The sequence below is a fragment of the Berghia stephanieae genome, chromosome 2, assembly GCF_034508935.2.
Source record: "Berghia stephanieae isolate SIO BIC M18660-M18661 chromosome 2, UCSD_Bste_1.3, whole genome shotgun sequence".
Taxonomy (NCBI): Eukaryota; Metazoa; Mollusca; class Gastropoda; order Nudibranchia; family Aeolidiidae; genus Berghia; species Berghia stephanieae.
In genome coordinates, this window is record NC_088361.1 from 124,939,281 (window position 1) to 124,966,225 (window position 26,945).

General features: G+C 36.1%; 1 protein-coding gene across 2 annotated transcripts in view; it reads right to left on the minus strand.

The window, feature by feature from the left end:
- The window catches only part of LOC144966520 (major facilitator superfamily domain-containing protein 12-like), a 51,331-nt gene that overhangs the window by 1,528 nt on the left and 22,858 nt on the right, over nucleotides 1–26,945 (minus strand). The window contains exons 4-12 of one of the 2 annotated variants that reach the window (XM_078903151.1): nucleotides 23,962–24,169; nucleotides 18,478–18,616; nucleotides 17,430–17,678; nucleotides 16,015–16,107; nucleotides 15,033–15,125; nucleotides 13,827–13,997; nucleotides 13,248–13,342; nucleotides 11,967–12,103; nucleotides 10,353–10,398 (exon numbers count right to left, since the gene is read on the minus strand). In XM_078903151.1, the coding sequence (XP_078759277.1) occupies nucleotides 10,379–10,398; nucleotides 11,967–12,103; nucleotides 13,248–13,342; nucleotides 13,827–13,997; nucleotides 15,033–15,125; nucleotides 16,015–16,107; nucleotides 17,430–17,678; nucleotides 18,478–18,616; nucleotides 23,962–24,169 (1,205 nt within the window). In that variant the 3' untranslated portion in view covers nucleotides 10,353–10,378. The remainder of the gene's footprint in view (nucleotides 1–10,352; nucleotides 10,399–11,966; nucleotides 12,104–13,247; nucleotides 13,343–13,826; nucleotides 13,998–15,032; nucleotides 15,126–16,014; nucleotides 16,108–17,429; nucleotides 17,679–18,477; nucleotides 18,617–23,961; nucleotides 24,170–26,945) is intronic. The other variant, XM_078903150.1, reaches the window with a different exon arrangement.

Consider the following 26,945-nt stretch of genomic DNA (forward strand, 5'->3'; position numbering starts at 1 on the left):
AGATAATACAGATTAAAAATAGTTCATTCATGTATGTTTGTATATATGTATATTGAAAAGTGAAGAGACAAAAAAAAAGTGATCGAAAAAAAGATAAATAAAGAAATAAAAACAAGAAAGAGAGCAACACTGGTGTAAGGTGAAAATCAGAAAAGGCGTGTATGAAACATTGCCAGTCAGACCGTAAAGAAACATACAAGAAAACAACAAAACAAAAACAAAAACAAAACAAAACAAAAAACAACATCTCAACAAATCAGCCTGTCCATTGCAATTTGTTTTTGTTTGTTTGTTTGTTTGTTTTTCTGGGTTTTTGTTTTGTTTTGTTTTGTTTTTTTTTATTGGGAAGGGGCGGGCATGCCTCTTTTTTTGTATTTTACTTTCTGTTGCGGGACTGTTTCATACACACGTTTTTCAGATATATGCTATTATTGGAGAAAGATGCATTCAATAAATCAGTTTTTGGTGAGTGCTAGGTATATGAAAGATAAAGAAATGAAAGTTTTATAAAATCCATTAAATCAATAATTTTGATTGTCTTTGAGGTCTCTGGTCTAAACATTTTGGTTGATAAAATAATGATTACAAATTATATTCTCCTTCCATTAAAATAATTAAACTTTTAATTGACATCACAAGAATTAAGCTGTATGAAACACAAGTCTAAATATTTTCACGCAAATAAAAGAAAGAAGAAATAAAGAAAAGAAAGACTGAAAAAAAAAAAAACAACAACAAAAGAAATGGGAAAAAAGTCACATAACAATGATTTAGAGCTAGATGACAATTTGATTGATACAGCTTAGCATCATCGGTTAAAAAATGTTCACTTCATCGTCAATGGCCTATTAAACAAAGATTTGAATATCAGAAAAATCAACGTAAAGAAAAAAAAAAAACATGGATTTTTAAAATAGTTATGGAATAGGAATATAAATAGTTCCAATTTTGGAGAGAAATCTGCGAATGAGTGAGATGATGCTTTATCTGTAAAACTATTCGAAAATGTTTTTAACCACGTGTGCAAAAGGGATTTTAGAGTCCGCTTATATCAAGATGTATTAATATCTACTAAATACGATTTAATAATAATGATGATAATAATAATAATAATAATAATAATAATAATAATAATAATAATAAGAAGAGAAGAAGAAGAAGAAGAAGAAGAAGAAGAAGAAGAAGAAGAAGAAGAAGAAGAAGAAGAAGAAGAAGAAGAAGAAGAAGAAGAAGAAGAGAGAAGAAGAGGAGGAGGAGGAGGAGGAGGAGGAGGAGGAGGAGGAGGAGGAGGAGGAGGAGGAGAAGAAGAAGAAGAAGAAGAAGAAGAAGAAGAAGAAGAAGAAGAAGAAGAAGAAGAAGAAGAAGAAGAAGAAGAAGAAGAAGGAGAAGAATAAGAAGATGAAGAAGAAGAAGAAGAAGAAGGAAAAATACATGGCATTTATATAGCGCTTCAAACCCGTTGTCAAAGGCTTTACAGTGATATAAAACATAGCATGTTACAGTGTGACAAGGTGTTGATGGAAAATTGATTCAAATTCAATTTAACTACAACAAAACATGATTATAGTATAGCAACATACGACGTAAAAAGATAAAGCTTTAAGCGAGATTTGAAAGTTGTTATCGAATCCGATCATCTACCACATGTTACTCACGGAGCGGAGAAGGGGAGTTGCCGATGGGTATTTGTGTTTATTTCGTACAATGAGTCTGGCTGCTTGATTTTGAGCAATCTGAGTTTTACACATTTAAATTTTGTCTTTAGCTAAATTCGCCCTGAGAGCGTTACAATAATGCAATTTAGAAAAAACAAGGGAATTAATCAAAAGATCTGCTCTTTGCTTTGGTATGAAATGGCGAATTTTGCTTTTTTTTTCCATTTCTATGTCCATATATTTTATGGTGTTATTCATATGGCTTGTCTTGGGAAGATCTTTATCAATGATGACGCCAAGGCTTTTTGCTTGATTGGAAAATTCTATTGTACTGTTTCCGGAGGTAATAGCTGATTTATTTGCCTGTGTAAGGATACTCGGCCTGCCACACATCAAGATCTCAGTTTTATTATCCTTTAGTTTTAACTTGTTTTGGTACATCCAAGATTTAATCTCGTTAAAACAGCTCGAAATTCGTTGTAATAAGAAGTGTAAATTACTAAGGACTGAATCATAAATTTGCGTAAAATCTGCATAAAAATGATAACTCGAAGGGGGCTGCATATATACAGTGAAAAGGACAGGACTAAGAACAGAGCCTTGTGGCACTCCAACGTTTAGTAAAACTTGCTCTGACTGAACACCATTGACCACGACAGTCTGCCATCGATCCTGTAAATATGATGTAAACCATTTAAGAGCATTTCTTTTTACGCCGATTGTATTTTCTAGTTTTCTTAACAAAATGTCAAAATCAATGGTGTGAAGTGCAGCTGAAAGATGTAAAAGGCATAACGCATTGATATTGTTAGCATCGGCATTGGATAACTCTGCCGTGATATGAGAAAAAGACGCATAACGGGAAAACCTACTTTTTCAGGAAACGCAAAAAACTGTTTTACTTTGTAACTATTGGCTCGAATCTAAAAGAATCTATAGGTAATTAAAGATAATTTTTTTTGTTATTTTATTCATGGAACTTGAAAACCAAAATATTTGTATCAACTGTGTAATTCACCAAAAGACCTTTTGCCAAATCCATGATTGAAAATTGATTGACACATGTCTTTGACAGATAGACGCAAAAATATTATGCGTCCATCGCACTTTCGGATGTGTATCCAGTGTGTGACAAACGGACGCATATTGTTTTTGCGTCTGTTTGTCATAGACATGGGCTAATTTAGCGGTAATGTGAATATTGATATACAGTGTCATGTGAGGACGCATATCGCCCAATGTTAAGTTATAATAAGCAAAAACATCTTAATCACGGGTCCCTAGAATAATCAGAAGAAACCAATCAAAAACATCTAGGATATCAAGCTGAACATGCTTTATTATTTCAGAACAATCGCACCAGTCATGTAAATTTTCATAATATTTTCATTTGCAGTGATTTGATTAGCATTATTTGTATAACTAGTACTAAATCTCTTTCTCTCCCTCTTTCGTTATAGTTTACTAACATGGAGTTTGCTTTTGTAATCATTGCTAATATTATCACATACATATTATACATTCCATCTCTTCTCTTTAGATAATGAATTAAATCATTACTTTGATGTTAAAATTGCATGCTCGTACACATTGTTTGGAAGAGCAACGTTTCCAACTAGTCAGTGAATGATGAAAGGACATTCACTTGTAGGATTTACAAAGATTTTTACTCGTGGAGCTGGTTGGTAGGTCTATCCAGTACTTTCCTCTATTGGGGGAAGGGGGGGGGGGGGCGTCAAACCCACAAGTTGTTTCACGATCTCATCCTTCTTGTAAATCCTACACCCCTGGGTTTTGTACGAAACTTTGGCGTACAAACATATCCGCGTTTCAGAATGTCACATTCGTTGAAGGTATCTTCTTCAAAGCTATTTTGAAGAAGAGTGTCTTTGGTGACACTCGCCTGAATTCAGCACAAACAATCTTAGTCTTAGCTAGGTAGGGACGATTGTCAGCTTTGCTCAACAGATAACTACTGACTCCAGAATCCCAGTTGGCAAAGTCATTAAACCTCAACGGCATTGTCTGGCAGCCTGCTTCTACGACACATTGATCAATTCATTGAGATCAAAGATTTTGCCGTCTTTCTGCCTCAGAACTCTTTGGATTCCGGCATGGGTGGAGTCAGCTGCCATAAAAGTATGACCAGGCTCGAAATAGTTGATTGTGATGGTGCTTGCTTTTGTAGTAGTCTAATCATTTACAAGATGAAGTAACATAGTATAAAGGGTACAATTTATATTTTGGGCGCTACAGTTATCCAGTGAGAGTGTCACAGATTCGGCATCACGCTTATATATTAGGTAAGAAGCTGATGCAAGGTCTTCATCTTTTCGTCCTAAAATTGATTCATTCCATATCACGGCAATGTCCTTTTCACTTTTTTGCAGCCCACTGGTGCAAATGTCTCATTGAATAAGACCAATCTGCTTGTGAAAATGATTCTGTTAAACTGATTCATTCTCGGCAGCAAAATTACTTTTTGCAGATCAGCGGCAAACACTGAATGGGCTGTGTTGGCGTTTTCGTTCTTATCTGCATCCCGTTGATACCTCTTTCTAGCATTTCTGTATCGTGTCCGATGGATGATTTTTTCGGCACACGGTTCACACCTTTCTTCACAGTTGCATAGTTGTTTGTGCAAGAAGAAGGACTTGCATTTTTCACATTCTTCTTGACCAAGTACAGCTTGTGAGATGTTAAGTTCTTTAAATGCAGAATAGTAGAGTTTCTTTGATATGGCTTTTCCAGTGACTGCGCAAAAGTTTTCGTGCATATCATTGATGATCAGATCAGATGGTAAATATCTCCTGAAAGGCGCGTGCTCAAGTCTATAATGAAAAATGTTTGCTTTATATTTCTCTATGTGTTAATGGATAATGCTGTGGTCAATCTTGTGCAAGGGACTATGACGTCCACGATTGTCAACAAGGGGTACTTCTATGACATTGTTTTCGTTAACACCGACATCCTTGAAAGCGCTCCTTATCAGTTTGCCATTATTAGCTTTGAATCCGAGAGTAGTAAGGAAGAACTTTTTGCACACGGGATGGAAGACTCCATCTTCCTGTTTCATTGTATATTTGCATGTACATGACTAGGCACTTTTCTCCTTGGAAAGAATGCCTTCGCCCTGATCTCTGCATTCTGTTTTACTTACCCAAGTCCGTACAAACTTGCGCTGGTCCTTCCAATCCTCTCCCCAAAACATATGTTAAGCCCCCGTCGCTGGTACTCCAAGAATCTGTCACGGCATTTTTTGGAGCAGGTCGGCGAACAACCTTCCAAGACCGAATGCTTTTCTCTCATTCACAAAGGCCTGTGTATTTCCTAGTCTGCTTTTTGTATCGGCGTCTTGTGCTTTCTCTTTTTTGAGTGAGTAGACACTGTCTCTATTTCTAGATCTGGTGTAGTTATTGTTTCACTCTGCTAGCATGGTCTCTATAATCGATGACACACCTGGAACATGCTCTCCTTCAGATATTTCTCCTAAACCGGTAAAGGATGCCGACGTGGCAGTTTCGGACAAATACTCTTCCTCTTCAGCAAATGGAACTCTAGGGTCAGTAGTTTCGGTGATATATTTAGAAGCAAGTTTCAAATACATTTCAAATTCTGAGTCACTATCTAAACTTTGTTTCTCAATTGTAAATTCAACACAAAATCCATATCGTTTGCATCTACTTCTTTAATCTCAACAGCCAATTTACGTGCTTCTACTGCAGATTTTCATATCGGTGTTGAGGTAAACCTATCCAGCTCGTCTCCTCCGTTTTTCTTGTTGTCCGTGGTTTCTTTAAATCTTTTCCTCTCTGCTTTTATGACACTCATACATCATGTAATTCCTCCTTATAGAGGTTTCACTGTTGATCTGAGCTAGCTGTTTCAATGAAATGTCAATATCTGAATCACTGGAGTCTGATTGTCATGATTTATTTAATCTGGGTTGGCTGAGGTGGAGGTACCTGTGGTTCTTTTAGGGGTTAGATCATATCTGATGAAAGAGATATAAATATGGATTTTCAAAAATTGAACGGGAGTGGACTTATTCATTAAAATAATCTTTATCATAAAGTAACGTTGTTATGATATGATATTGAGTTACAGTTGCTTGCCTTTCCCAAAAGAATATTGAAACAGGTTATTGAGGGCTAATTGGATGCATAGCTAGAGACTTATTTTCTCAGTAGTTAAGGTTTTCACTTTGATTCCGACACAGTCCTAGGTTGGTTTTCAGGCCCGATTGTTTTTTTTTTATTTTTCCCACTGTCCTGATCCCAAGCAAGGGGGGTGCGCAGTTTGTTCAAATTTCAATGGAAATGTGGGGGTGCGCACTTCAGTAGAAAGCCGGGGGAGATGGGGGAGGGGGTGTGTGTTCATTTTCACCAAAGAAGGGGGTTTGACCGAAGAATTCAACCACAGCAAATTACAAGGACAGTATTTTGTCTATTTAAGAATGAATTTTAAGTTTAATAAGATCAAAAGGAGGAGGGGAGGTTCGCGAAAATTCCGAAAATTAATGGATGGGGGGGGTGGGCGTCTATTTGATACACTATTACTACTACTACTACTACTACTACTACTACTACTACTACTACTACTACTACTACTACTACTACTACTACTACTACTATTACTACTACTACTACTACTACTACTACTACTACTACTGATACTACTACTACTACTACTACTACTACTACTACTACTACTACTACTACTACGACTACTACTACTACTACTACTAATGTACATACAAATGCTTTGACTGCTACTACTAATACGACTACTACCTATTCTACAACTTATACTTTCATATTGATGATTAATATTAATAATTGTCATCATAATGATAATCATAAATATAGTACATGTAATAACAATAACAGTAGTGCTATTAGCATGTAAATCAACATTTGTTTAAGTTAAATATCACAAACACAGATAAACCGTCCATAGCAAATAATTATTAAACATCTGCACTAATATATGACAAGTAATTATATGATTATATACATAAAATCTTTGATCACTTGAATAGGAAAAAGATAAAACTCACCCGAGGAAATGAAGAATTCACACCAAAACAGCAAGTTACTCGTACGTCTTTGATGATTGACTATTTGATGAAAATTGGAGAACAATGATGTTCTTTTCACCGTCACCAGTCGTAATACAAACGGACGCATATACTACCTTAATTTTTGGATAGTGTCTTGGCAGAAAGTCGCATATCCGAAATGCGTCTTTTTGTGAAAGACAAATTAAGTCATTCGGTGGACGAATAAGAGAAAAAGACGCATATTACAAAATGCGACCTTCTGTCATATCCACATTCAATATGCGTCGATCTGTCATTCCTCGAAACGAATTTAAACCAAATTAGGTCAAGTCGCATATTTTCAAAATGAAACAGCTTTTTTATTTTCAACGATTGAGCTACCAAACCCAGATAGAAAAATGCGCCTTTCTCTCAAGTATGTGAATCCCAGAAAATGTCAATTTGACCTAGATACCGATATGCGTCTTTCTTCCCTATCACGGCAGACATGTCATTAAAACTTTAAGAAGCGCCCTTCAGTGCTGTGTTGCTGTTTGTAGGTTGATTAGCAAGGTTGTTCCAAACTGTTGTTCTTAAGATGAGATGATAATTGTGTAAGAACTACATTCTCCAAAAGTTTTGACAAAAAAGGTAAATTTGATACAGGACTATAATTGTTTAATACATTGTAGTCCAGTGATGGTTTCGTCAGTAGTGGTTTGACGACAGCACTTTTAAAACACAGTGGATCTTTGCCAATCAGTAAGGATGTATTTATGATTGAAGTAATGGGTGGTAATAATGTATCGACGGAACTGGCCAAAAGCTGTGTTGGCAAGGGATCAAGGTCACAGGATATTAAAATGGTCTACAAGTCACTTCCGCTAAAATGGCTTCGAGCAATAAAGAAATATTGAATTTTAGCGAACTTAAATTAAATACTATCTACAGCTATATGCAGTGTACTATTTACATAGTTAATTAAACAACAATGAAAGGAGTAACTTGGAAAATGCTTGAATTGTAACACGGTGTCAACCCTTAGGGTTGGTAAGACATTAACAAATAAAGAAACATACACATTTAGTTAAATTGTCGTGTTCAGTATTTCCAATGTTAACCATGTTCATATCGATTTACATTGTTCCACCTATTTGCTCAATAAAATACACGGAAGCAAAGTTTATTAAATAAAGTACAGGTCGCTTGTTAGGCATTCTTTTTGAACTGGCACCTGGAACTTTTGGAACTCTTAAACGGCAAGTCACTGAAAATTCTCATTTATTCTTTGCAGTAACCCCTCCCCTCAAACAAACAAACAAACAAAAAAACAACTTTTTGAACTGGAACTTTTTGATCCACCACCGATGCCTTTACAGATTAAAATCGAATCGACATTAAAACTTTTCTTGATCAGAATTTTATCTTTTTTTCTCGGTTATCTTATTTCTTGGCTAAAGTATTTTAATTTTAACAGTAAATATATTCAAGATCTTTAAATTTGTGTAAACGTTAGCTCTCAAGTAACACTCTCATTTTTTCATAGGTGCGTGTACTATATTTTGTCTAATGTGATCGACAAGGATTAATGAGGGAATGGGAGACAACCAATACAAATTATAGAACGATAGTGGCGTTCTTGAATGTGGAACTCACTATACCGCTCTATTTCGATGTGAATATGTGCCCGGTTACAGGCAGAGCTGGATGTGAAGACAAATAGGGAAAAACATGCATAGTCACAATTTCGTAAAACCTGAGTTACTCCGCCACCGTCCCCACTGGTTTGTTCAGTAGTACCCATCATGCTTTGATACAAAAGCATTTTTGAGGGAATAAAGTGCATATTATCCAACTTGCTATTGGCACTATATTAATGGGATAGTAATTTGAAATAAACATGAGTTCTAAAATTTTAACTTTCTCATAACTTGGAAAATGTGACTGTTGTTTTCCTCCTCTTTACCTTCAATACTGTAAGAGATCTAACGAAAGAAATGTGCCAAACAGTTTGTATTGTGTGAATTAGACATTTTGCTCCATCTGATCATATAAACGTATAAAATATTGTGAGACACACTGAGCATGGTGCTATATTATACCAACGATGGTATATTACCGAAGTAATATACGTGCTGTAATATAATAAAACTGTGCATATAATAATAATAATAATAATAATAATAATAATAATAATAATAATAATAATAATAATAATAATAATATAATAATAATAATAATAATAATATGAACAAAAGAATGGTGTTAGTAAACCCCGCAACCAACTAAGGGTTAGTGAATGATATAGCACCCAGATATGTGAATGGGCATGATCTATATTAACTTTCCGTGTGCTCGAGGCCATTGGTCACATTGTAAAATGTGCTCAAAATGACCCGCTTTGTGAAAAGTGTTCACAGCTTTTTAAATATCTAACATCACGATTGGTCATTTGATTCAGCTTGACACAGAGGTATGTTTATAACATTTGTAAACAAAGCAGCGTGTTAAGAAATATCCAATCGTTGGACAGAAACAAATCATGTGATTGATGACCTGGTTGGACGAAAACATGAATATAGATCGCTCCCATTGAATGATTAAGAATATAAGCAAAATATGAATAGTGATAATAAATATATTTGAGGGAATGCGTATGCCTCTCGATTCAGTCCCTTGATCACTTATTGAACAATAAATACAACAACCCCTTATGTTTAAAATATAATCTATGGTTGTGGCTTGCTGTCTGCGTTCTTAGCCCGTGCATAAGTTTTGGTCACTTTAAAAAAAAATGAATGCAATTTTCCTTTGAGTTTTCACCATTATGGTCTCTTATATAAAATAAAATTGTAACCCACCGCCTCAATACAGTAAGTAATATGTCAGAGAGAAGAGATGTTGAAAACTGAATATCATATTATGGTATATGTATGTATATTACAAAGTCGAAAATAGGAGGTTACATTAACATTCAAGAGAATAGATATAGTTTCTTAAACGGCAAGTAACTGAAAATTCTCATTTATTCTTTGCAGTAACCCCTCCCCCCAAACAAACAAACAAACAAAAAAACAAACCCAAAATTGAGCGTTTATATTGCGCAATATCCACTAAACGTGCTGAACGCGCTTTACAAGTGGTCCCTGACCAACAGCAACACGTAACATGTAGAACGGGACATGACGCCTGTTAGGCGATATTGCAATTGTTTTCCGACAGACAACGCTGTTAACGTACTCATTTTACACCTGAGTACGATGAGAGAATGTGAATAAAGAGCCTTTTCCAAGGACTCAACCATGCGCCAATGAAGCTCGAACCCAGGACCTTCCCATCAGAATCGAATGTCATACCACTAGACCATATAGCCGCATTTAAACATCTGTTATTCCAAACTTTGTTTTTGATAAAATTTTGGTTTGAGTTTCTCAATTAGATTATATTTTTGTTTGTTACCTCCATGCATAGAGCCGCATATTTCTGCTTATTTTTACTTAAAGTTATAATGTATAATATTTCTCTACGGCATAATACCAGTTTGAGGCTGTGGGTCACATTTAAGGGAGAGTATCAGTAACAAATGCATTCCCTCTTGTGCAAATTTCTAATACTCTGACAGGGCTAGTATGAAACAATGATTAAAAAAAAGATACCTTCAGGTCGAACCAGTTATGTCAAATCACCTATATCTATTGATTTCTATTAATGGGGATAAAATCAAACACAAATCATATATTTAGGTAATTTATTGTAAAGATGAAAGAGTCAATTTGGAAAGAGAAAAATAATATTTAGGATGAGACTTTTCTGTCAGTATTTTACTGACTGGTTAAAGAGGACAAGAATTCTTTTGCAAGTCTGAGTATCAGGGTCCCCCCCCTCTCACTCTCTCTCTCTCACTCTCTCTCTCTCTCTCTCTCTCTCTCTCTCTATATATATATATATATATATATATATATATATATATATATATATATATATATATATATATATAAATAATGTTATGATATCGACAACAATAGCAGGAACAAAGCATGATCTGATGTTGTCTTAATACTTTATTAAAAAGGTGAAAAAAAATTGAATTGTTTCACTGTTTGAGGAACAACATGGGGGTCCCAATAACTCAGTTGGTAGAGCTCTCGCTTCACACTCGAAGAGACCAAGATCGATCCCAGATGCAGTCAAGATTTTTTTTTTCTGAACACCCCAAACTCTTGTCCACCCAGCAGTGATTAAGTACCTGGGTCTGCTAGATCTAGTGGAACGTACTTTGCGATAGACTACCCTTCTATCCAAAGGATTCACTATTGCTATTTTTCGTTTCAAGCTATAGAAACCGGGATAAACTCCGGCTCCATGGTCTTAATAGCTTCGAAGGACTACTTTTCTTTATAACGAATATATATGGATTAAATATGGCTCGTAAATTAAACAATACACAAAGAGACGAGCGATAGTTACACCATATATTTTTATACTTTGACTGGCTCATTTTAGCTTTTAACTAATCTATTCAAAAACTTTCAAACCTTGTGCCTCGTGAGGTCCAAGATGAGGGTCATTTAAATCGATCGATATTTGAAGGGCGAGGTTACTGGCCACAATATTAAATACTTGTCTTTCCAGAGAGTACGGCAATTAACTGGTTAATCATTTTACCTTTTTAACACCATATTATATGGCTTGGACCATATGGTCAATGATTACAATTTAGAAAGGCAGGACTTCTAGAATAAACGTATAGAAGATGTAATAGAATACCACGTGGTTTTTATTACTACCCCATAAAGAATTGAAGTCTAAAAAACTAGAAATGACATAAACATCTAGTTTTTTCCATAGTTTTCCATCACTATTCAAGTTTTTTTTTATTTTTATGGTGAATATTTAAAGAAGATGCTTAAACAGTTACAATACAGTCGCGCTTTTTGTAAAAAAAAAAAAAAGCCAGAAATTTTACGAGCAATTTTTTGACGTATTTTAATTTTTTTTTCCAATTTTGCGTCAAAAAATCGCTTGAGTCAAATTTCTCCCTTTTTACACAAGCGCGACTGTATTGTAATGTTACGGCATATAGAGTCTAGTATCTTCCTGAAATTCTCCCCATAAAAAAAACTTGAATAGTGATTGAAAACTATGCAAATAACTAGATGTTTCTATCATTTCTATTTTTAAGCTATTTCTATTTCTATTCTTTATTGGGTAGAATAAAAAAAACAAACACTCTGTATATGTAAATGACGTTAAAATTGATTTGTACTTACTTGGTTTACGACTTCTAACACCGAGGGTTTGCCGTATAAGAGTCAACAACATGATGCAGGCTAACACTGCAGCCCCGCCTGGAACTAGAGATTCCACATATCTGTAGTATTGAGATGCATATGGACAGTCTTCCGTGCTGAAAATTAAAAAAACAAAACAAAACAACACACACCCATTGTTTATTATGAGTTTTGATTTTAAAAAAGTATGCTCTAAGATTTTGAAATCAAAATGCATCTAATATAGCACGGTAATAAGAGCAACTCACATCCAAAAAGAATTATTTTATCAGTAGTTCTTTATTTTGATGAGATAATAAAGGAAACAATAGGGCATAGGAATGCGTTGGGGGTGGGGGGGGGGTGTTAGGGGGGGGGTTGGTTTGGTTTGTTTTGTTTTGTTTTTTTTACATTAAAAAAAAAATTCAGTCTATTCGTTTTAAGCGACGTGTACATATATGCAGGTCTGACATCCGAACCCGTATTTTCCATAATGAGGGATATATTTTATTCAATCTAAGTTTCATGTGTTTGACAATTGATTCAATTTTCAGCATCTAATTCACTCATAAGTGTGTCACATATAATGGAAGTACTTAACTTTCAATTGATAGAGGTTAGCGTTCATCTCGCTTTGGTTATCTCGATTTCGAGTCTTCCTGGCAACCCAGCCCATCTTGGAGATGGTAGTTTCACTGTCACAAAATACCCAGACCGATTTCCCAAGGTATTAATAGGGTTCAACTGTCATAACGTCAGTTCCCTCGTAATGACGCATGATAACTTACTAACTGGTTCTAATCTATAGGAACAATGGCGTCCTGATGAAATACTTCTCCGGCGAGCATAAAAGTGAATCCTAGAGGAGAAAACAGTATAAATCTGATCATGTTTTGACATGACATGTGAAAAAGTTGTGGCCAGCATGAAGAATAAAAGTACCGATTTTCTTTGTTTAGAACCAAGTTGCTCGTTGCTGGACGGGCGTGACATCAGACTATTGAATCCTATTGATGAATTAGGCCAGGTAAGGACATTTTGGTGGCAGTGTGGCACAGCGGTATGGTCTTTACTTCGTATCCGAAAGGTACTGAGTTTGACTACCCACCGCGCTTTGTAACCTTTAGAAACGTCACATCGTCCTAACTCTCATTTTGGGGCTGCACTGCGGCTGGTGTCTGGGTTATTCCAGTCTTTCCTTGGAATAGGCCTAAAGACAAAATTTCCCCATTGAAATATGTAAAGGGAATTCTATTTTGTTTTTGTGTTGTCATAACTTACTTGCAAGGATTCAACTTCTGAATTACAAGAATGGTCAAACCATTTGACAACTTGTCTGTGAAGCTCATTGCCCCAAACACAAACGCTCCGCTTTCCTGCAAATATAATAATGGTATAATAAAATCCCGGATTTTAGTCACATAAAATCAAATGTTTAAATAGTGTTAGTAATTACTATTTATTATCATTATATAATCATGTCACCATTACCACTACCATCACCCTACCACTACAACAATCATTAGCACCACCCAACCACCACCAACACCATCATCGTCATCATCATCATCATCATCCTCATCATTATCATCATCATCATTATCATCATCATTATCATTATCATCATCATCATCGTCGTCGTCGTCATCATCATCATCATTAAAAAAATCTGCGCTTGGCCTTTGAAGCTGAGAACATACTAAGTCCACCCCCACCCCACCAAAAAAAAAAAATAGATCTAGATAATAAATAAACAATTAAAAAAAAACCCAAACCAAAACGAAATAAAACATATAAAAAAGTAAAACAACAAACAAGACAACAACAGCAACAAGGAAATAATATTATAATGTGCCTTACAATATTCGAATCGATGAGGTCAGAGGTCATTGACAGGGATGTAATGATAATCATGGACGATGCTATCCCCAGGAACATTGCTGCTCCATACACTTGCTGACTTCTCTCCTCCAGAAAATAAAACCATATACTAGCACTCACAGCAAACGTTGCACCCAGACAATAGGCCAACTGGAACAGAATGTATATGTGTCAGTGCATGACATAATCAGTCGGAAGGTGAACATTTTGGATTTGCATTAATTCATTTTTTATATTTTTTTCTGCATTTTCTGAAAGAATAGATATGCCCCCCAGAACATTTTAATCTCTATTTGAAGTAAATCAGGTGATTTTTCATGAAGTTATGGTCAGATAGGAAAGGTATCCAGCAACTTTTCTCAAATTTCATACTTTTTCAACATGACTAGCCGTAAAAAAATATTTAGACGTGAAATTAACTTTCGATATTTCCCGAAGATGTCCAAAAAGGGTTGATTTAATTATGACAAGAACTCATTTTTGATTTTTAAAATTGACCTTCTAACTAAACGTGACACTATCTCAATTCAAACCTTTTCACCATCCGACTGATTATGTCATTCACTGTAACATATATGATAATGGAAGACTGGGTAAGGCATCGGACAATAACATGTTAAGTGTGAATATATAAAATGATAATAGGTCTATTTCGAGAAAAGACCAAGATAATCAATGCGGCAATAAACAAACAACTATAGATTAAACAAGTAAATCAAAATATCCGATTTCAGGGGGGGGGGGGGGGGGGCCCCCCAAATACACCAATCTTTCAAATTATCAAGAATTAACGAGCATACTTTGTTGTTTTTTTTAAATTCGTTTTTGTTTTGTATATTATTTAATTTTGTTTGTCTTTTTAAAAGTTCTTTACCACGGTGAATAATAAGACAATGTTTTGTTATACAAAGCTTGTTAATGCTTATGTTTTGTCATTAAAAAAATCTATGTTTTGTGATTGAATTAGAAAGTCTCAATCAAATTGAATTTAAAAAACTCAATAAAGTTTTAAAAACCCAACAAAAACCAAAAACCAAAACAAACAAAACAAAAACAAATACAAAAAAAAAAAACAACAACAAAATCAAAACAAAAAAAATTAATCTATTTTTTTTTTATTTTTTTTTTTTTACAGGCACATCGAACTGGCATCTTCTACTATAAAATATCAAAAACTCTCCATACCTTTCGACCCAAAAGTTTATTGATCGTCGGTGAAAGAACCGAGGCAAGAAAACTGGCTCCGTAAGTGAAAAGGGGCATGATGGCCACATACATCTGGTTAAAATAAAACAGGGGAGAGTGTCAGACATACGCTGTTAATTGTTATTGTATAACGGTGAAACTGGTGATTTTATAACGTAAAAGTAAGTCTAACATAAATATACCGTAAAAATCCTGAAAACATAAAATGCAATGGCGGAAAATAGTTGGTATACTGTATGTATACTAAGTGATGTCTTATGTTTTTGTTTAGCTCTTTCTGTCCTGTAAATATCGGTGCCTCTCTTTTAAAGTCAGTTTACAATAGAGCTTTAAAGATTGGGAAGGGGCAAAGTGTCTGAGTCGTTGAGGGATTGCACTGTGACCTGGAAGGTCCCTGGTTCGAGACCTGCTTCAGGCACCTTCATTTTTTTTTCTTCGGGCAAGATCATTAACCGCCAATTTTCTCACTTTGGACAACATGAGTGAATCCTGTTGACATCAGACATCCTGTTTGATGGATTATCTATTTTCCTTTATAGAATACCTAGGCGACGGGAGCTCTTGGTGTCGTTGCGAAAGGGCTTACTTTTTAGATCGTATTACAGATAGGACCAAGTCATTAAAATGAAGTGAAAAGAAGGAAAAAAACAAAACAATCAATGGCCTTTGATCCCAATGTGAATTCCTTACACACATGTTTATCCGTTTCTTATCAACTACTTTTAGTATACCACATGGCCCCAATGTTCCAAGTTTTTGCAAAGAGCACTTTTTAGTGGATTTTTTTCTATATAAAAGCTCCCCCTTTAAAAACAATTGCTCTTTATGTCTCCCCTAAAGATCACAGCGTCAAATCAGAGTTTAAAGCGTACAAGGGAAACACACATTGAATAGCTTTAAGTTGTAAGTTTTTTAATATTCACGTAGTTACAATTATGTTTCGTATAATTTAATGCCGTACCTTTTGCATACGAAGGGTCTTGGTAAGATAAATTCCAAAGTAGACTTGACTAACGTTGAAGTACAGTCGGGTAAACATGTACAAAAGACCGACCTTCGAGGAAAAAGAGAAAATTATGTGAGATATTAATCCTTTCATGTGAGGGAAGGAGAGACCGTTGTCATTCAACCAAATAGAATGGATATGAAGAGAAATTGCTCAGGTTGTAATTTTCTGCCATCATTGATTTGTCTCGTTAGTATTGATGACCTTTGTAATAAAAATAACTATATATTATGACTTAATAACCCTGGTACACTCTTAGATAGAGGAATTTAGATAGTAATCATTGCTATCTACAAATTCGCTGCCTGTGATTATGAGTCGTCGCACGGGTCATAAAACTCCTCATTGATGATAATCTCATTGGCATTGTATAATAAATATGATGGACATATTAGTAATAATAATGCTAATAATAATAATAATAATAATAATAATAATAATAATAATAATAATAATGATAATAATAATAGTAATAATAATAATAACAATAATAATAATAATAATAATAATAATAATAATAATAATAATAATAATAATAATAATAATAATAATAATAACAACTATATAATCAAAAAAGTAAATAAATAATATTGCCAAGAAATATGAGTAAGGTAAGGACCTATATGATAAATTGAGAAACAGGCACAATTCTTTTCACGGCGGGAGATAACAAAACCGCTAGAATTTGTTAAAATGTAAATTCTCCTCACGTTTTTAATATAATTAATATAATAGAATTTGTTTAAATTTGTGCTGTCTACCATATTTTCCTTTGGTTATTATGTTCCAGTCTATCATAGACATTGGAAATAACAAATATGAATGACAAGCTCAAATTATCAATATGCAACTGAAGGCTGGTTTTCCAAAACTCGTTAAGTCGATTTTTCTACTTTTTGAGATTTTGTATCCATGAGATAAATTGAAATGTAAAGTTTATTTTAAGCATCAAATGCCACAATAATTTCCTTAGAATTTATGTGAATTTGAAGTTTAAATATGATAAAATGATAGACCGAATGAGAAATCTTAGGAGAAATAATCGTCAATATCTTAAAATGGGAGTTGGGCAGTTTTGGAAAACCACTCTTCAACCTTAACCCTCTCCTTACCAGACAGTTTCAGGATTATCCCCAAAACTTCACACCAAACTAACACAGAAATAGAATTTTATCACCCAAACACGATAGCAGTAAAGTTCTTGCGATAAATAATTTATTAGCAAAACATGCTCTACAATACACTGTTCTTTTTCTTTAAATTTTATGATGTACAAAAGAAATTTGAATAAGAAAAATGTTCGTTGTATCGTAACGAATGTGACGATTTTCCTATAGTTGGTAAGGAGAGGGTTAACTTGAACCACCAACCTGATAAAACTGATGCTCCTTCAGCCAGTCCGACCATGACATATTAGATTGCCTTACTAATGATTTACTCAATGAAGAATCTCCAAGGCTGCGATATTTGATGGATGTGTCTTCTTGGCGCTCCTCGTCATTGTTCTTGCATTCTTGTTTCTCTTCGGCTTCACTTGTGTTCTTGTTTGCATTTGCAGTGCCAATGTAAAATATGATGTTGAATAGGATTCCCACTCCAAGACAAAAGATTGTGAGGTACTGGAGGTAGAATAATGAGTGTAAATTAGAAATAGGACAAGATAGGATGTCTTTTATTGGGCCTTTGTAAAAAAAAAATATAAATTATTTTTCATATTTATTATAATGCTTTGGAATAGTAATAGTGCAGTAGTAGTAGTAGTAGTAGTAGTAGTAGTAGTAGTAGTAGTAGTAGTAGTAGTAGTAGTAGTAGTAGTAGTAATAGTAGTAGTAGTAGTAATAGTAGTGACAGTAGTAGTAGTAGTAGTAATAGTAGTAGTAGTAGTAATAGTTGTAGTGGTAGTAGTAGTAGTAGTAGTAGTAGTAGTAGTAGTAGTAGTAGTAGTAGTAGCAGTAGCAGTAATAGTAGTAGTAGTAGTAGTAGTAGTAGTAGTAGTAGTAGTAGTAGTAGTAGTAGTAGTAGTAGTTTAGGAGGAGGAGGAGGTGGAGGAGGAGGAGGAGGAGGAGCAGCAGCAGTAGTAGTAGTAGTAGTAGTAGTAGTAGTAGTAGTAGTAGTAGTAGTAGTAGTAGTAGTAGTAGCAGTAGTGGCAGTAACAGTATTAGTAGCAGTAGCATTAGTAGTTGTAGTCGTAGTAGTTAGGTTAGTAGTAGTTGGGGTAGTAGTAGCAGCAGCAGCAGCAGTAGTAGTAGTAGTACTAGTAGTAGTAGTAGTAGTAGTAGTAGTAGTAGTAGTAGTAGTAGTAGTAGTAGTAGTAGTAGTAGACTAGAGACCTGAACTAGTTTTTCTTGGATGTGTAAGGTAAGTGAACTAAATACCTAGTTATTCCACCTTTACCAATAAATGTCATTGTACACTTACTCTAAATTTTGGAACATCCGCTGAACTCAATTCAACAGAAGATGGTGAAGATTTTTTCTTTGAAGGCGTAGATCCAATGATGAATAGTATAGAAAACATACCAAATACGGCGATGTTTGCAAAGACTGTGAAGAAATTTCTGAAAGGAGAGATTATAGGCCTAAAGATATCTCTGGTACGATTCAGCTGTGGTAAAATAAATAAATTAATAGATAAATAAATAAATAAATAAATAAATAAATAAATAAGTCAGTAAATAAATGAATAAATAAGAATTTCTTCAGCGTCACAGTGCTCTTGGAGCTGTGGATTAAACGGGTAGTAACAATTGTTGGCCACCATTTGGATAGAACGTTAGGATATCGCAAATTGGCTTTGATCAGATCTACCAGACCAAGTTACCCAATCAATACTGGAAGGAAATGGGGCTGAAAATATAAATCTGGCATCTGGACTGCATCCGGAACAAATACCGAGCTTTTACTCTTTACTAATGAGAGGATTGCTCTACGGGGCCCGTATAATACGCTTGAACAATCGTAACGTTACTACCCTCGTAGTGACGCATGGTAACTTAGTAACTGGCTCTAAACTATCGGAACAATGGCGGACGCCCTTATGAAATATTTCTCCGACGAGCATAAAAGCGTATCCAGAGGACAAAACATTATAAATCTGATCATGTTTTGACTTTTATACATTCTGATCACAAGACATATGAAGTTCTAGCCAGCATGAAGAATAAAAAGTACCGATTTTCTTTGTTTAGAACCACTATGGCCGCCGTTGCTGGGCGACGTGACATCAGACTATTGAATCCAATTCGTCTAACTCAGTAAGAACTGGTACATGCTGTTTGAGACCGTACGAGGTCTACTTACTCAATTGGTAAAGTTTTCGTGGCAGAAGCAATTAAGCCAGTTCCGATCACTGCACACGTTGAGTCGTTTTTTTTTTGGAGGTTTTTTACTGACCCACGCAGAAGTGATTGGATAGCCCTGTCCTTTGATCTGGCGGAAGGTTCGTTGTGATAATATAACAATAACTGTCTAATCTTAGGGTAGCTGGCATTCGGTACTGTCCTTTCTCTCGACATAAACTCGGGAAAAATTCGATTCAATGCACCTTCGTGTCTCTGAAAGTTTAGTCTCTCGACTTAAAGGACCAACACGCACACACACACACGCACACACACACACACATATATATATATATATATATATATATATATATTATATATATATATATATATAAACATTTTAAGTAGAATTATCATTACTAATAATAATAAGTAATAATAATTATACTTAAAATGTTTATAAATAGCTCCTTTTATCAAAAAGTTGAGCGCTATTATTTCATGGTTTTTGCTTTTATTATATAGAGTAGATTCAGGCTTACCGGACACACAAGCCTTATCTGTGGTCGTCTCAGAGAATGGAAGACTGCTGGCCAGAAATAAGACCAATGCTGTATAGTGATGTCGTAAAATGTAACGCTCAAGTGGCCGGTTTCAGGTGAACAAGCCGATTTTGCACCCTAAGCAGTCTTTTCCATGTTCTCGACGCAAAATGTTATTCGTGACATTTTGGTACTACCGGACACTTATGGAACGTTAAGGTCCAACCGGACACCCAACTTGGGCAAACCGGACACCCTTCACGGATGTTGAAAAACACTGTTTCCTTTTGTTTTTTTAATAGTTTTCAATTCATAAACAGTTACAACAGATCCATAGGCTCAGTTTGTAAAATATCTGACGGGTCATTGGTCAATTTAGGGTTCGATTCCAGCATTCCAAGGACTTTGAAGGACTCTTTCCATAAATTGGCAGAATGTTTCCTTCCCCCAAAACGACTGCCATATATTTTCATAAATAGCTAGACTAGATCTAGACGTCTAGATAGATAAATAAACACCTTTATGTTCATTTTTCAAAACAATTTATAGGGTACATAATCATAACGCAACATGTCACTTGCACAATGTACAAACAAACGTGAAAACACTGATCTTCTCCTCACTCATCCCCAGTATCTTCTCTCTCTGCCAGTACATCCTCTGTGGTACCACCTCCCACACTTGCACCAAATCCATCCATCCAGGTTCCTATCACTTCCACAAAAATCACATAAACGTTCATCTTTGTCATTCACACCACATAACTCATCCATATCCATCTCAACGTCCGACCTGTCATCATACACAACCATCGTATCATCATCCTCTGCACTAGACTCCACTCTTTCTTCCACTCTCCTCTTCTTGCCCTTCCCCTTCCGAGCACCGTCACTTGGGTTTTGTTATCGGAGCCGACTTGATAGGGGTGCTTGGAAGAAATGTCTGCAATGATGACTGAACCTCCCAGGTAGAAAGGGAAGCCAGTCTCGTCGCAATTGAAGACGTTGCTGGGGGGGGGGGGGGGACCTTGGTAATGTCGATGACATTTGACATTAGCGATGTCCGCATGGTGTGGAACCACCCACGAATCTTTCCTTCTGATACCTGGGCGCGTTGTTCCCCAAGGGACATCGCTTTTCTCTCCCGCACCTCCCCCTTGTGTCTCTCCATGAATGCTTTGTACCAGTAATATCCTGGCTTGTTGTTTTTGAAGGGGGTCTCTCTGCCTTCAGCATTCATTATTCTTTGCACCTCCAGGCACAGCTGCTCCCTGTCCTTCCCTTCACCTGCCCTGGCACAGGCCACCATCCATTTGACAAGTTTTTTCTCCTCCTCTGTGGCCAACACTGTATGAGATACCCTATGGACGGGGTATTTTCCGGCCATCTTGTCCATCAGGGTTGATTTCGGGACAGAGTAGGTCGCAGCGGCCTGGCGGAATGAAAGATTTTTTGTGCGGATGGCATCAAGTGCAGCATCCACACTCTTGTCAGTGTACTTTGATCGCGGCATCTTGGTGCCTGTAACAATGTGAAAAAATTAACTTTATTTAGATATTTGAACTTCATTTTCATAGACTGGCTAGTCTAATAATGTAAATTTTCCTTTACAATGGTGAACATAATATAATTTTAGGGAGGTCTTCCGAAAGCTCCTACATCCCCAGTATTTTTTTATAATGTTCTAGTAGGGGGTTTGGGAGGGGGAAAAGTTTTATTTTTAAAGTCTCCCTCCTCCCAAACCCCCTACCAGAACATTATAAAAAAAGTTTCCCCCCTCCCAAAACATTATAATACTGGGGATGTAGGTGTAGACGCTTTCGGAAGGCCTCCCTAATTTTCTAATAATAATAATAATCATGATAAACATAGGCCGGTCAACAGAAATACAAGGAAAGCATTGCAACAAATAATTATTATAGACGTCTAGAATAATAATAAACAACTTAATCAACCCGTCCGGTTTCACCTGAATCGTTTAAATTTTCTTTGGTCAAACCGGACACCCCCCACTGGAGCTAAAATGAAAACCGGACATCGTCAGACGATCTAACCACAATCAAACGATCCTAAAATAGCATGTAGTGCAGTGGTTGAGCCGAAACTCCTTAATAAAAACGTATAAATAGCTTAAATAGCAACTTCCTTGCACACCTTGCAACCCATAACAAAGAACGGGATACTTACGTTTTGTGAGAAATATCTCGATGAAAACACGATTCTCTGACTTCTCCTTGATTGCACTCATTGAAACGGCAGGAAAAACGTCACAAGAGACGTGTGCTTAGTTACTAGAAATATGCACAGGGGAAAAAACAAAACAAAAGGAAATTAGACATCGAGTCGGGTAGCGTCCGGTTTGACCCGTGTCCGGTTTGACCTGAATCTACTCTATATATACATTCGCCTATTTGAGAAATAATCACGAGATCTACGTATAATGTATTTTATAAATTAATGCTAAGTTGAAAGTTTTGATTAGTCAATGATACATGCTTTCATGTCGCGACTGACGCACGGCGCGTTGGAAAATTTGACACGTCCTTCCATTTTAAAGTAACAATTTGGCATTGCTTTTTGACGACTTATTATTGTTAGAGAGTTTATAAATGCAAAAATTGCATGGCACCTCTGATATAATGAGTTGTAGATACATGACATAAAAATTGGTACAGTAACTTTGATACACACCCCAGCACCCTAACACCCCCCTCCCCCAACCCCTACCACCTTAAACACACACGACCTCCACTGTAGCCATTGTTTCTACGATTCTCTAGTAGATACATAAGTTCTTGTCTAAGTGACTGGTCAACAAGTAAAAGCAATTAAAAATAAGGATTCGTTGCAAACATGAACACACGTGAATTTCTTTACCGGACGGCTCGACTTCGCAAAGCTCCCTTCACAATGTGTTCGTTGGGCGTAAACATTCATTGATATGTTTGAGCTATTCCTTCGTCCACATAATGTTTTCTTCATTGCCTTTGCTTTGCAAATTGGATTCAATAGTCTGATGTCACGTCGCCCATCAACAGCCGGCATCGTGGTTCTAAACAAAGAAAATCGGTACTTTTTATTCTTCATGCTGACTAGAATTTTTCATATATATTATGATCAGAATGTGGAAAAGTCAAAACATATCAGATTTATAATGTTTTTTCCCTCTGGATACGCATTTATGCTCGTCGGAGAAGTATTTCATAAGGGCGGCCGCCATTGTTCCGATAGTTTAGAGCCAGTTACTAAGTTACCATGCGCCATTACGAGGGAAGTGACGCTACAACTGTTGAAGCATATTGTGAACAATCTTCTCAAAACGTTATAATATCCGGAGAAACCTTTTGATGCCTATAATGGAATTGTAAGTTTAATTTACAAGAAATGAGTGAGTTGTAACAAGCTATTATCTTCCTAAAACTAAAATCCACTCATTCGGATAATTTGTTCTTTCAACAATATCTTCTTCATCTAGTTCATTCTAACTTGATACCAGACTGGCGCTGTGGGTCGCAGAATGATTGAAGTCGACTGGCGTGTCCAGACCAGCCGAATAGTCTTTGAATAATATGGATATTAAAAGGGTTCATACTGCCGTTTTATTGAAGAGCACAGTGTGTGCTATTTGGTTAACATTGCATATAGATAGTATGCAGATGACGTCACTCAGGCCTTTGTTATTGTTTTTGCCATTCGCGTTTGTGAGTTGATCTCACTAAACTGTATTAACCAGACTATAAAAGTTCATGGTTACACAGAGTTTGTGTGTTGGTCCGTTATACTTCCGGATGGCAATGTTGTGAACTCCTTGGCCAAGCGCATTCTATCTATAGACAGTTCGAAGATGACGTCACTCAGGCCTTTGTTATTGTTTTGCCATCCGCGTTTGTGAGTTGTTCTCACTAAACTGTATTAACCAGACTATAAAAGTTCATGGTTACACAGAGTTTATGTGTTGGTCCGTTATACTTCCGGATGGCAATGTTGTGAACTCCTTGGCAAAAACAATAACAAAGGCCTGAGTGACGTCATCTGCATACTATCTATTGACATAGCACAGATAATATAGATAATGAAAGCATACCTCATCGATTGTAAAATTACCCGTTCATGTTCAAACGGCGTAAGTTCTGATGAATATGAGAGATGGCTGATCTGAACTGCCGCCCACCCAAATTGGAATATCACCACAAAAGGTGCAAAGTATAGGATCTGTAGCGCACTGGAGTCGTGTGAGCAATTGATGCAAGGCTCAAATATGAATGGAAAACTCACTACCGTACAGATTGTACCTGAAAATAAAGAAAGAAAAAAAAGACCAAACTTTGTCACTGAAATGATAAAATATAAATGAAACAAATCAATAGAAAAAGGCATGTTTAGTAATAAAATTGAGCTTTATATAGCGCAATATCCACTAAATGTGCTCAAAGCGCTTAACAAAGGGTCCCTGGTCAACAGCAACATTTAACGTGTAGGACGGGACATGCCGCCTGTAAGGCGATATTACAATTTTTCGGACGAAGACAACGCTGTTAACGGCAAGGTACTCATTTTATACCTGAGTACGGTGAGAGAATGTGAGTAAAGAGCCTTTTCCAAGGACTCAACTATGCGCCGAGCGCGAGGCTCGAACCCAGGACCGATCCGATCCGAAAGCGAGTGTCATACCACAAGACCACATAGCCGCATAGTAATAGGAGGGTTGATGCCTAATTTTATAACATTGTGTTTTTATAATAGCAAATAGATAGTTTAAAACCAAAAAAAAAGCTTTCCCCACGATTTCACAATACAATAACATATGGACATAATATCGCTTCTATAGAAGGAACGATATTGACGTCACTCAGCTCTTTGTTATTGTTTTTAGCTAGCCGTTTTTATGAATAGTTCTCACCAAATTGTATATTAATCACACTATAAACGTTTAAGGTTAGACATTGTTTTATGTGTTGATATGTTTTATCCTGCTGGTGGATGTTATGCGTTTTTTAAACGGACAGCAATACTTTCTTGTTAACCTTTGGATATGATCGAAAATATTCTCTGCCTTATAGATAGTATGCGCTTGGCTAAGAAGCTCATAACATTGCCATCCGGAAGTATAACGGACCAACACACAATACTATGTGTATCGATGAACGTTTATAGAGTGTTCAAAGATGACGTCACTCAGGTCTTTGTTATTTTTTTTTTGCCATCCGCGTTTATGAGTAATGCTCACTGAACTGTTTTAACCCGACTATAAACGTTCATGGATACATACAGTTTTGTGTGTTGGTCCGACATACTTCCGGATGGCAATGTTATGAGCTTCTTAGCCAAGCGCATACTATCTATAGTCAGGTTAATACAGTTCAGTGAGCATTACTCATAAACGCGGATGGCAAAAAACAATAACAAAGACCTGAGTGACGTCATCTTCGAACTATCTATATCTAAATATAAATCTATTAGGTATTTATTCCATGTTACTATAAATATTCTGTACGCAAAAAGTTTTTCTGTATACGAGTACAAAAACAGATGAAAGTTGCTATATTGTAATATGACCAACTGTTTTGGGATAATCGTCTTCAGCTGAAAGGTCCGGGGTTCGAGTCCCGCTCTGAGCGATGCATAGTTGAGTTCTTGAAAAAGACTCTTTACTCACATTGTCTCATCACACTCTAGTATAAAATGAGTACCTGGCCGTTTAACAGCGTTGTTACTGTCGAAAAAGAAATTTGTAATCGCTTACCAGGCGTTATGTTTCGTTCTATAATATGTTAACTGTTGTTGGTTAGGAACTCCTCTTGTAAAGCACTTTGAGCGCTTTGGATACTGCACGATATAAATGTGTTTGAAGGAGGAGTTATCTGGCCAAATTTTTAAAATAATTTGAGCTTTTTATATAGCGCAATACCCACTAAACGTGCTCAAAGCGCTTTACAAGGGGTCCCTGGTCAACAGCAACATTTAACATGTAGGACGGGACATAACGCCTGTTAGGCGATATTACAATTTTTTTTTCGAACAGAAACAACGCTGTTGACGGCCAGGTACTCATTTTACACCTGAGTACGGTGAGAGAATGTAAGTAAAGTGCCTTTTCCAAGGACTCAACTATGCACCGAGCGAAGCTCGAACCCAGGACCTTCCGATCCGAAAGCGAGTGTCATACCACAAGACCACATAGCCGTACATAAATGTCTTTCCAGTGTACGGCAGTTAGCAGTTAAATTAACTCTGTCCTTACCGATGCTTGTCAGTATTTTCCCAAAATGGCAGGCTAACCCAGCAGAAAAATTGATTATCTAAACTCAAACACTCTCTCTACAAAACAACTTTATGTTCTTATTAATCAATCAAAGATCATTCTTCAAAATTTGGGATGTACAAAATAAATCTAAATAAGAAAAATGAATATTGTGTCGTAACAAATGTGACGATTTTGCTGTAGGTCGTAAGGAGAGGGTTAAACTTAACTTTCTGTACTTACTTTTAAAACATAATTGCCTTGAATATGATAGATACACTAAACTCAAAATTGTTTATTTCATGGGATGATACATTGGTTCTTGCACTCATTCAATTGGAATGGAAAGCAGTGGATAGTCATGACGACACAACTTCCTCTGTGCCGGTTGCAAACTCATTGAAGCGCTTTGAGCACGTTTAGTAAATATTGCGCTATATAAAAGCTCAATTATAAATATTTATATTTTACTAGCAGTATGTATTAGCAGACTCATAAGATTATTGGACGTAAAAGAGCAAGGATGGATGATCTCCAGACGGAGTACTAACAATTAATAGGATACATATTGAATCATAAGTTGGCATAGCTATTTTTTTGCGGCTATGTGGTCTGTTGTATGACACTCTCTTTCGGATCGAAAGGTCCTGGGTTCGAGCCTCGCTCGGCGCATTGTTGAGTCCTTGGAGAAGGCTCTTTACTCACATTCTCTCACCTTACTTAGGTGTAAAATGAGTACCTGGCCGTTAACAGCGTTGTCTCTGTCCGAAAAAAAAATTGTAATATTGCCTAACAGGCGTCATGCCCGGTCCTAAATGTTAAATGTT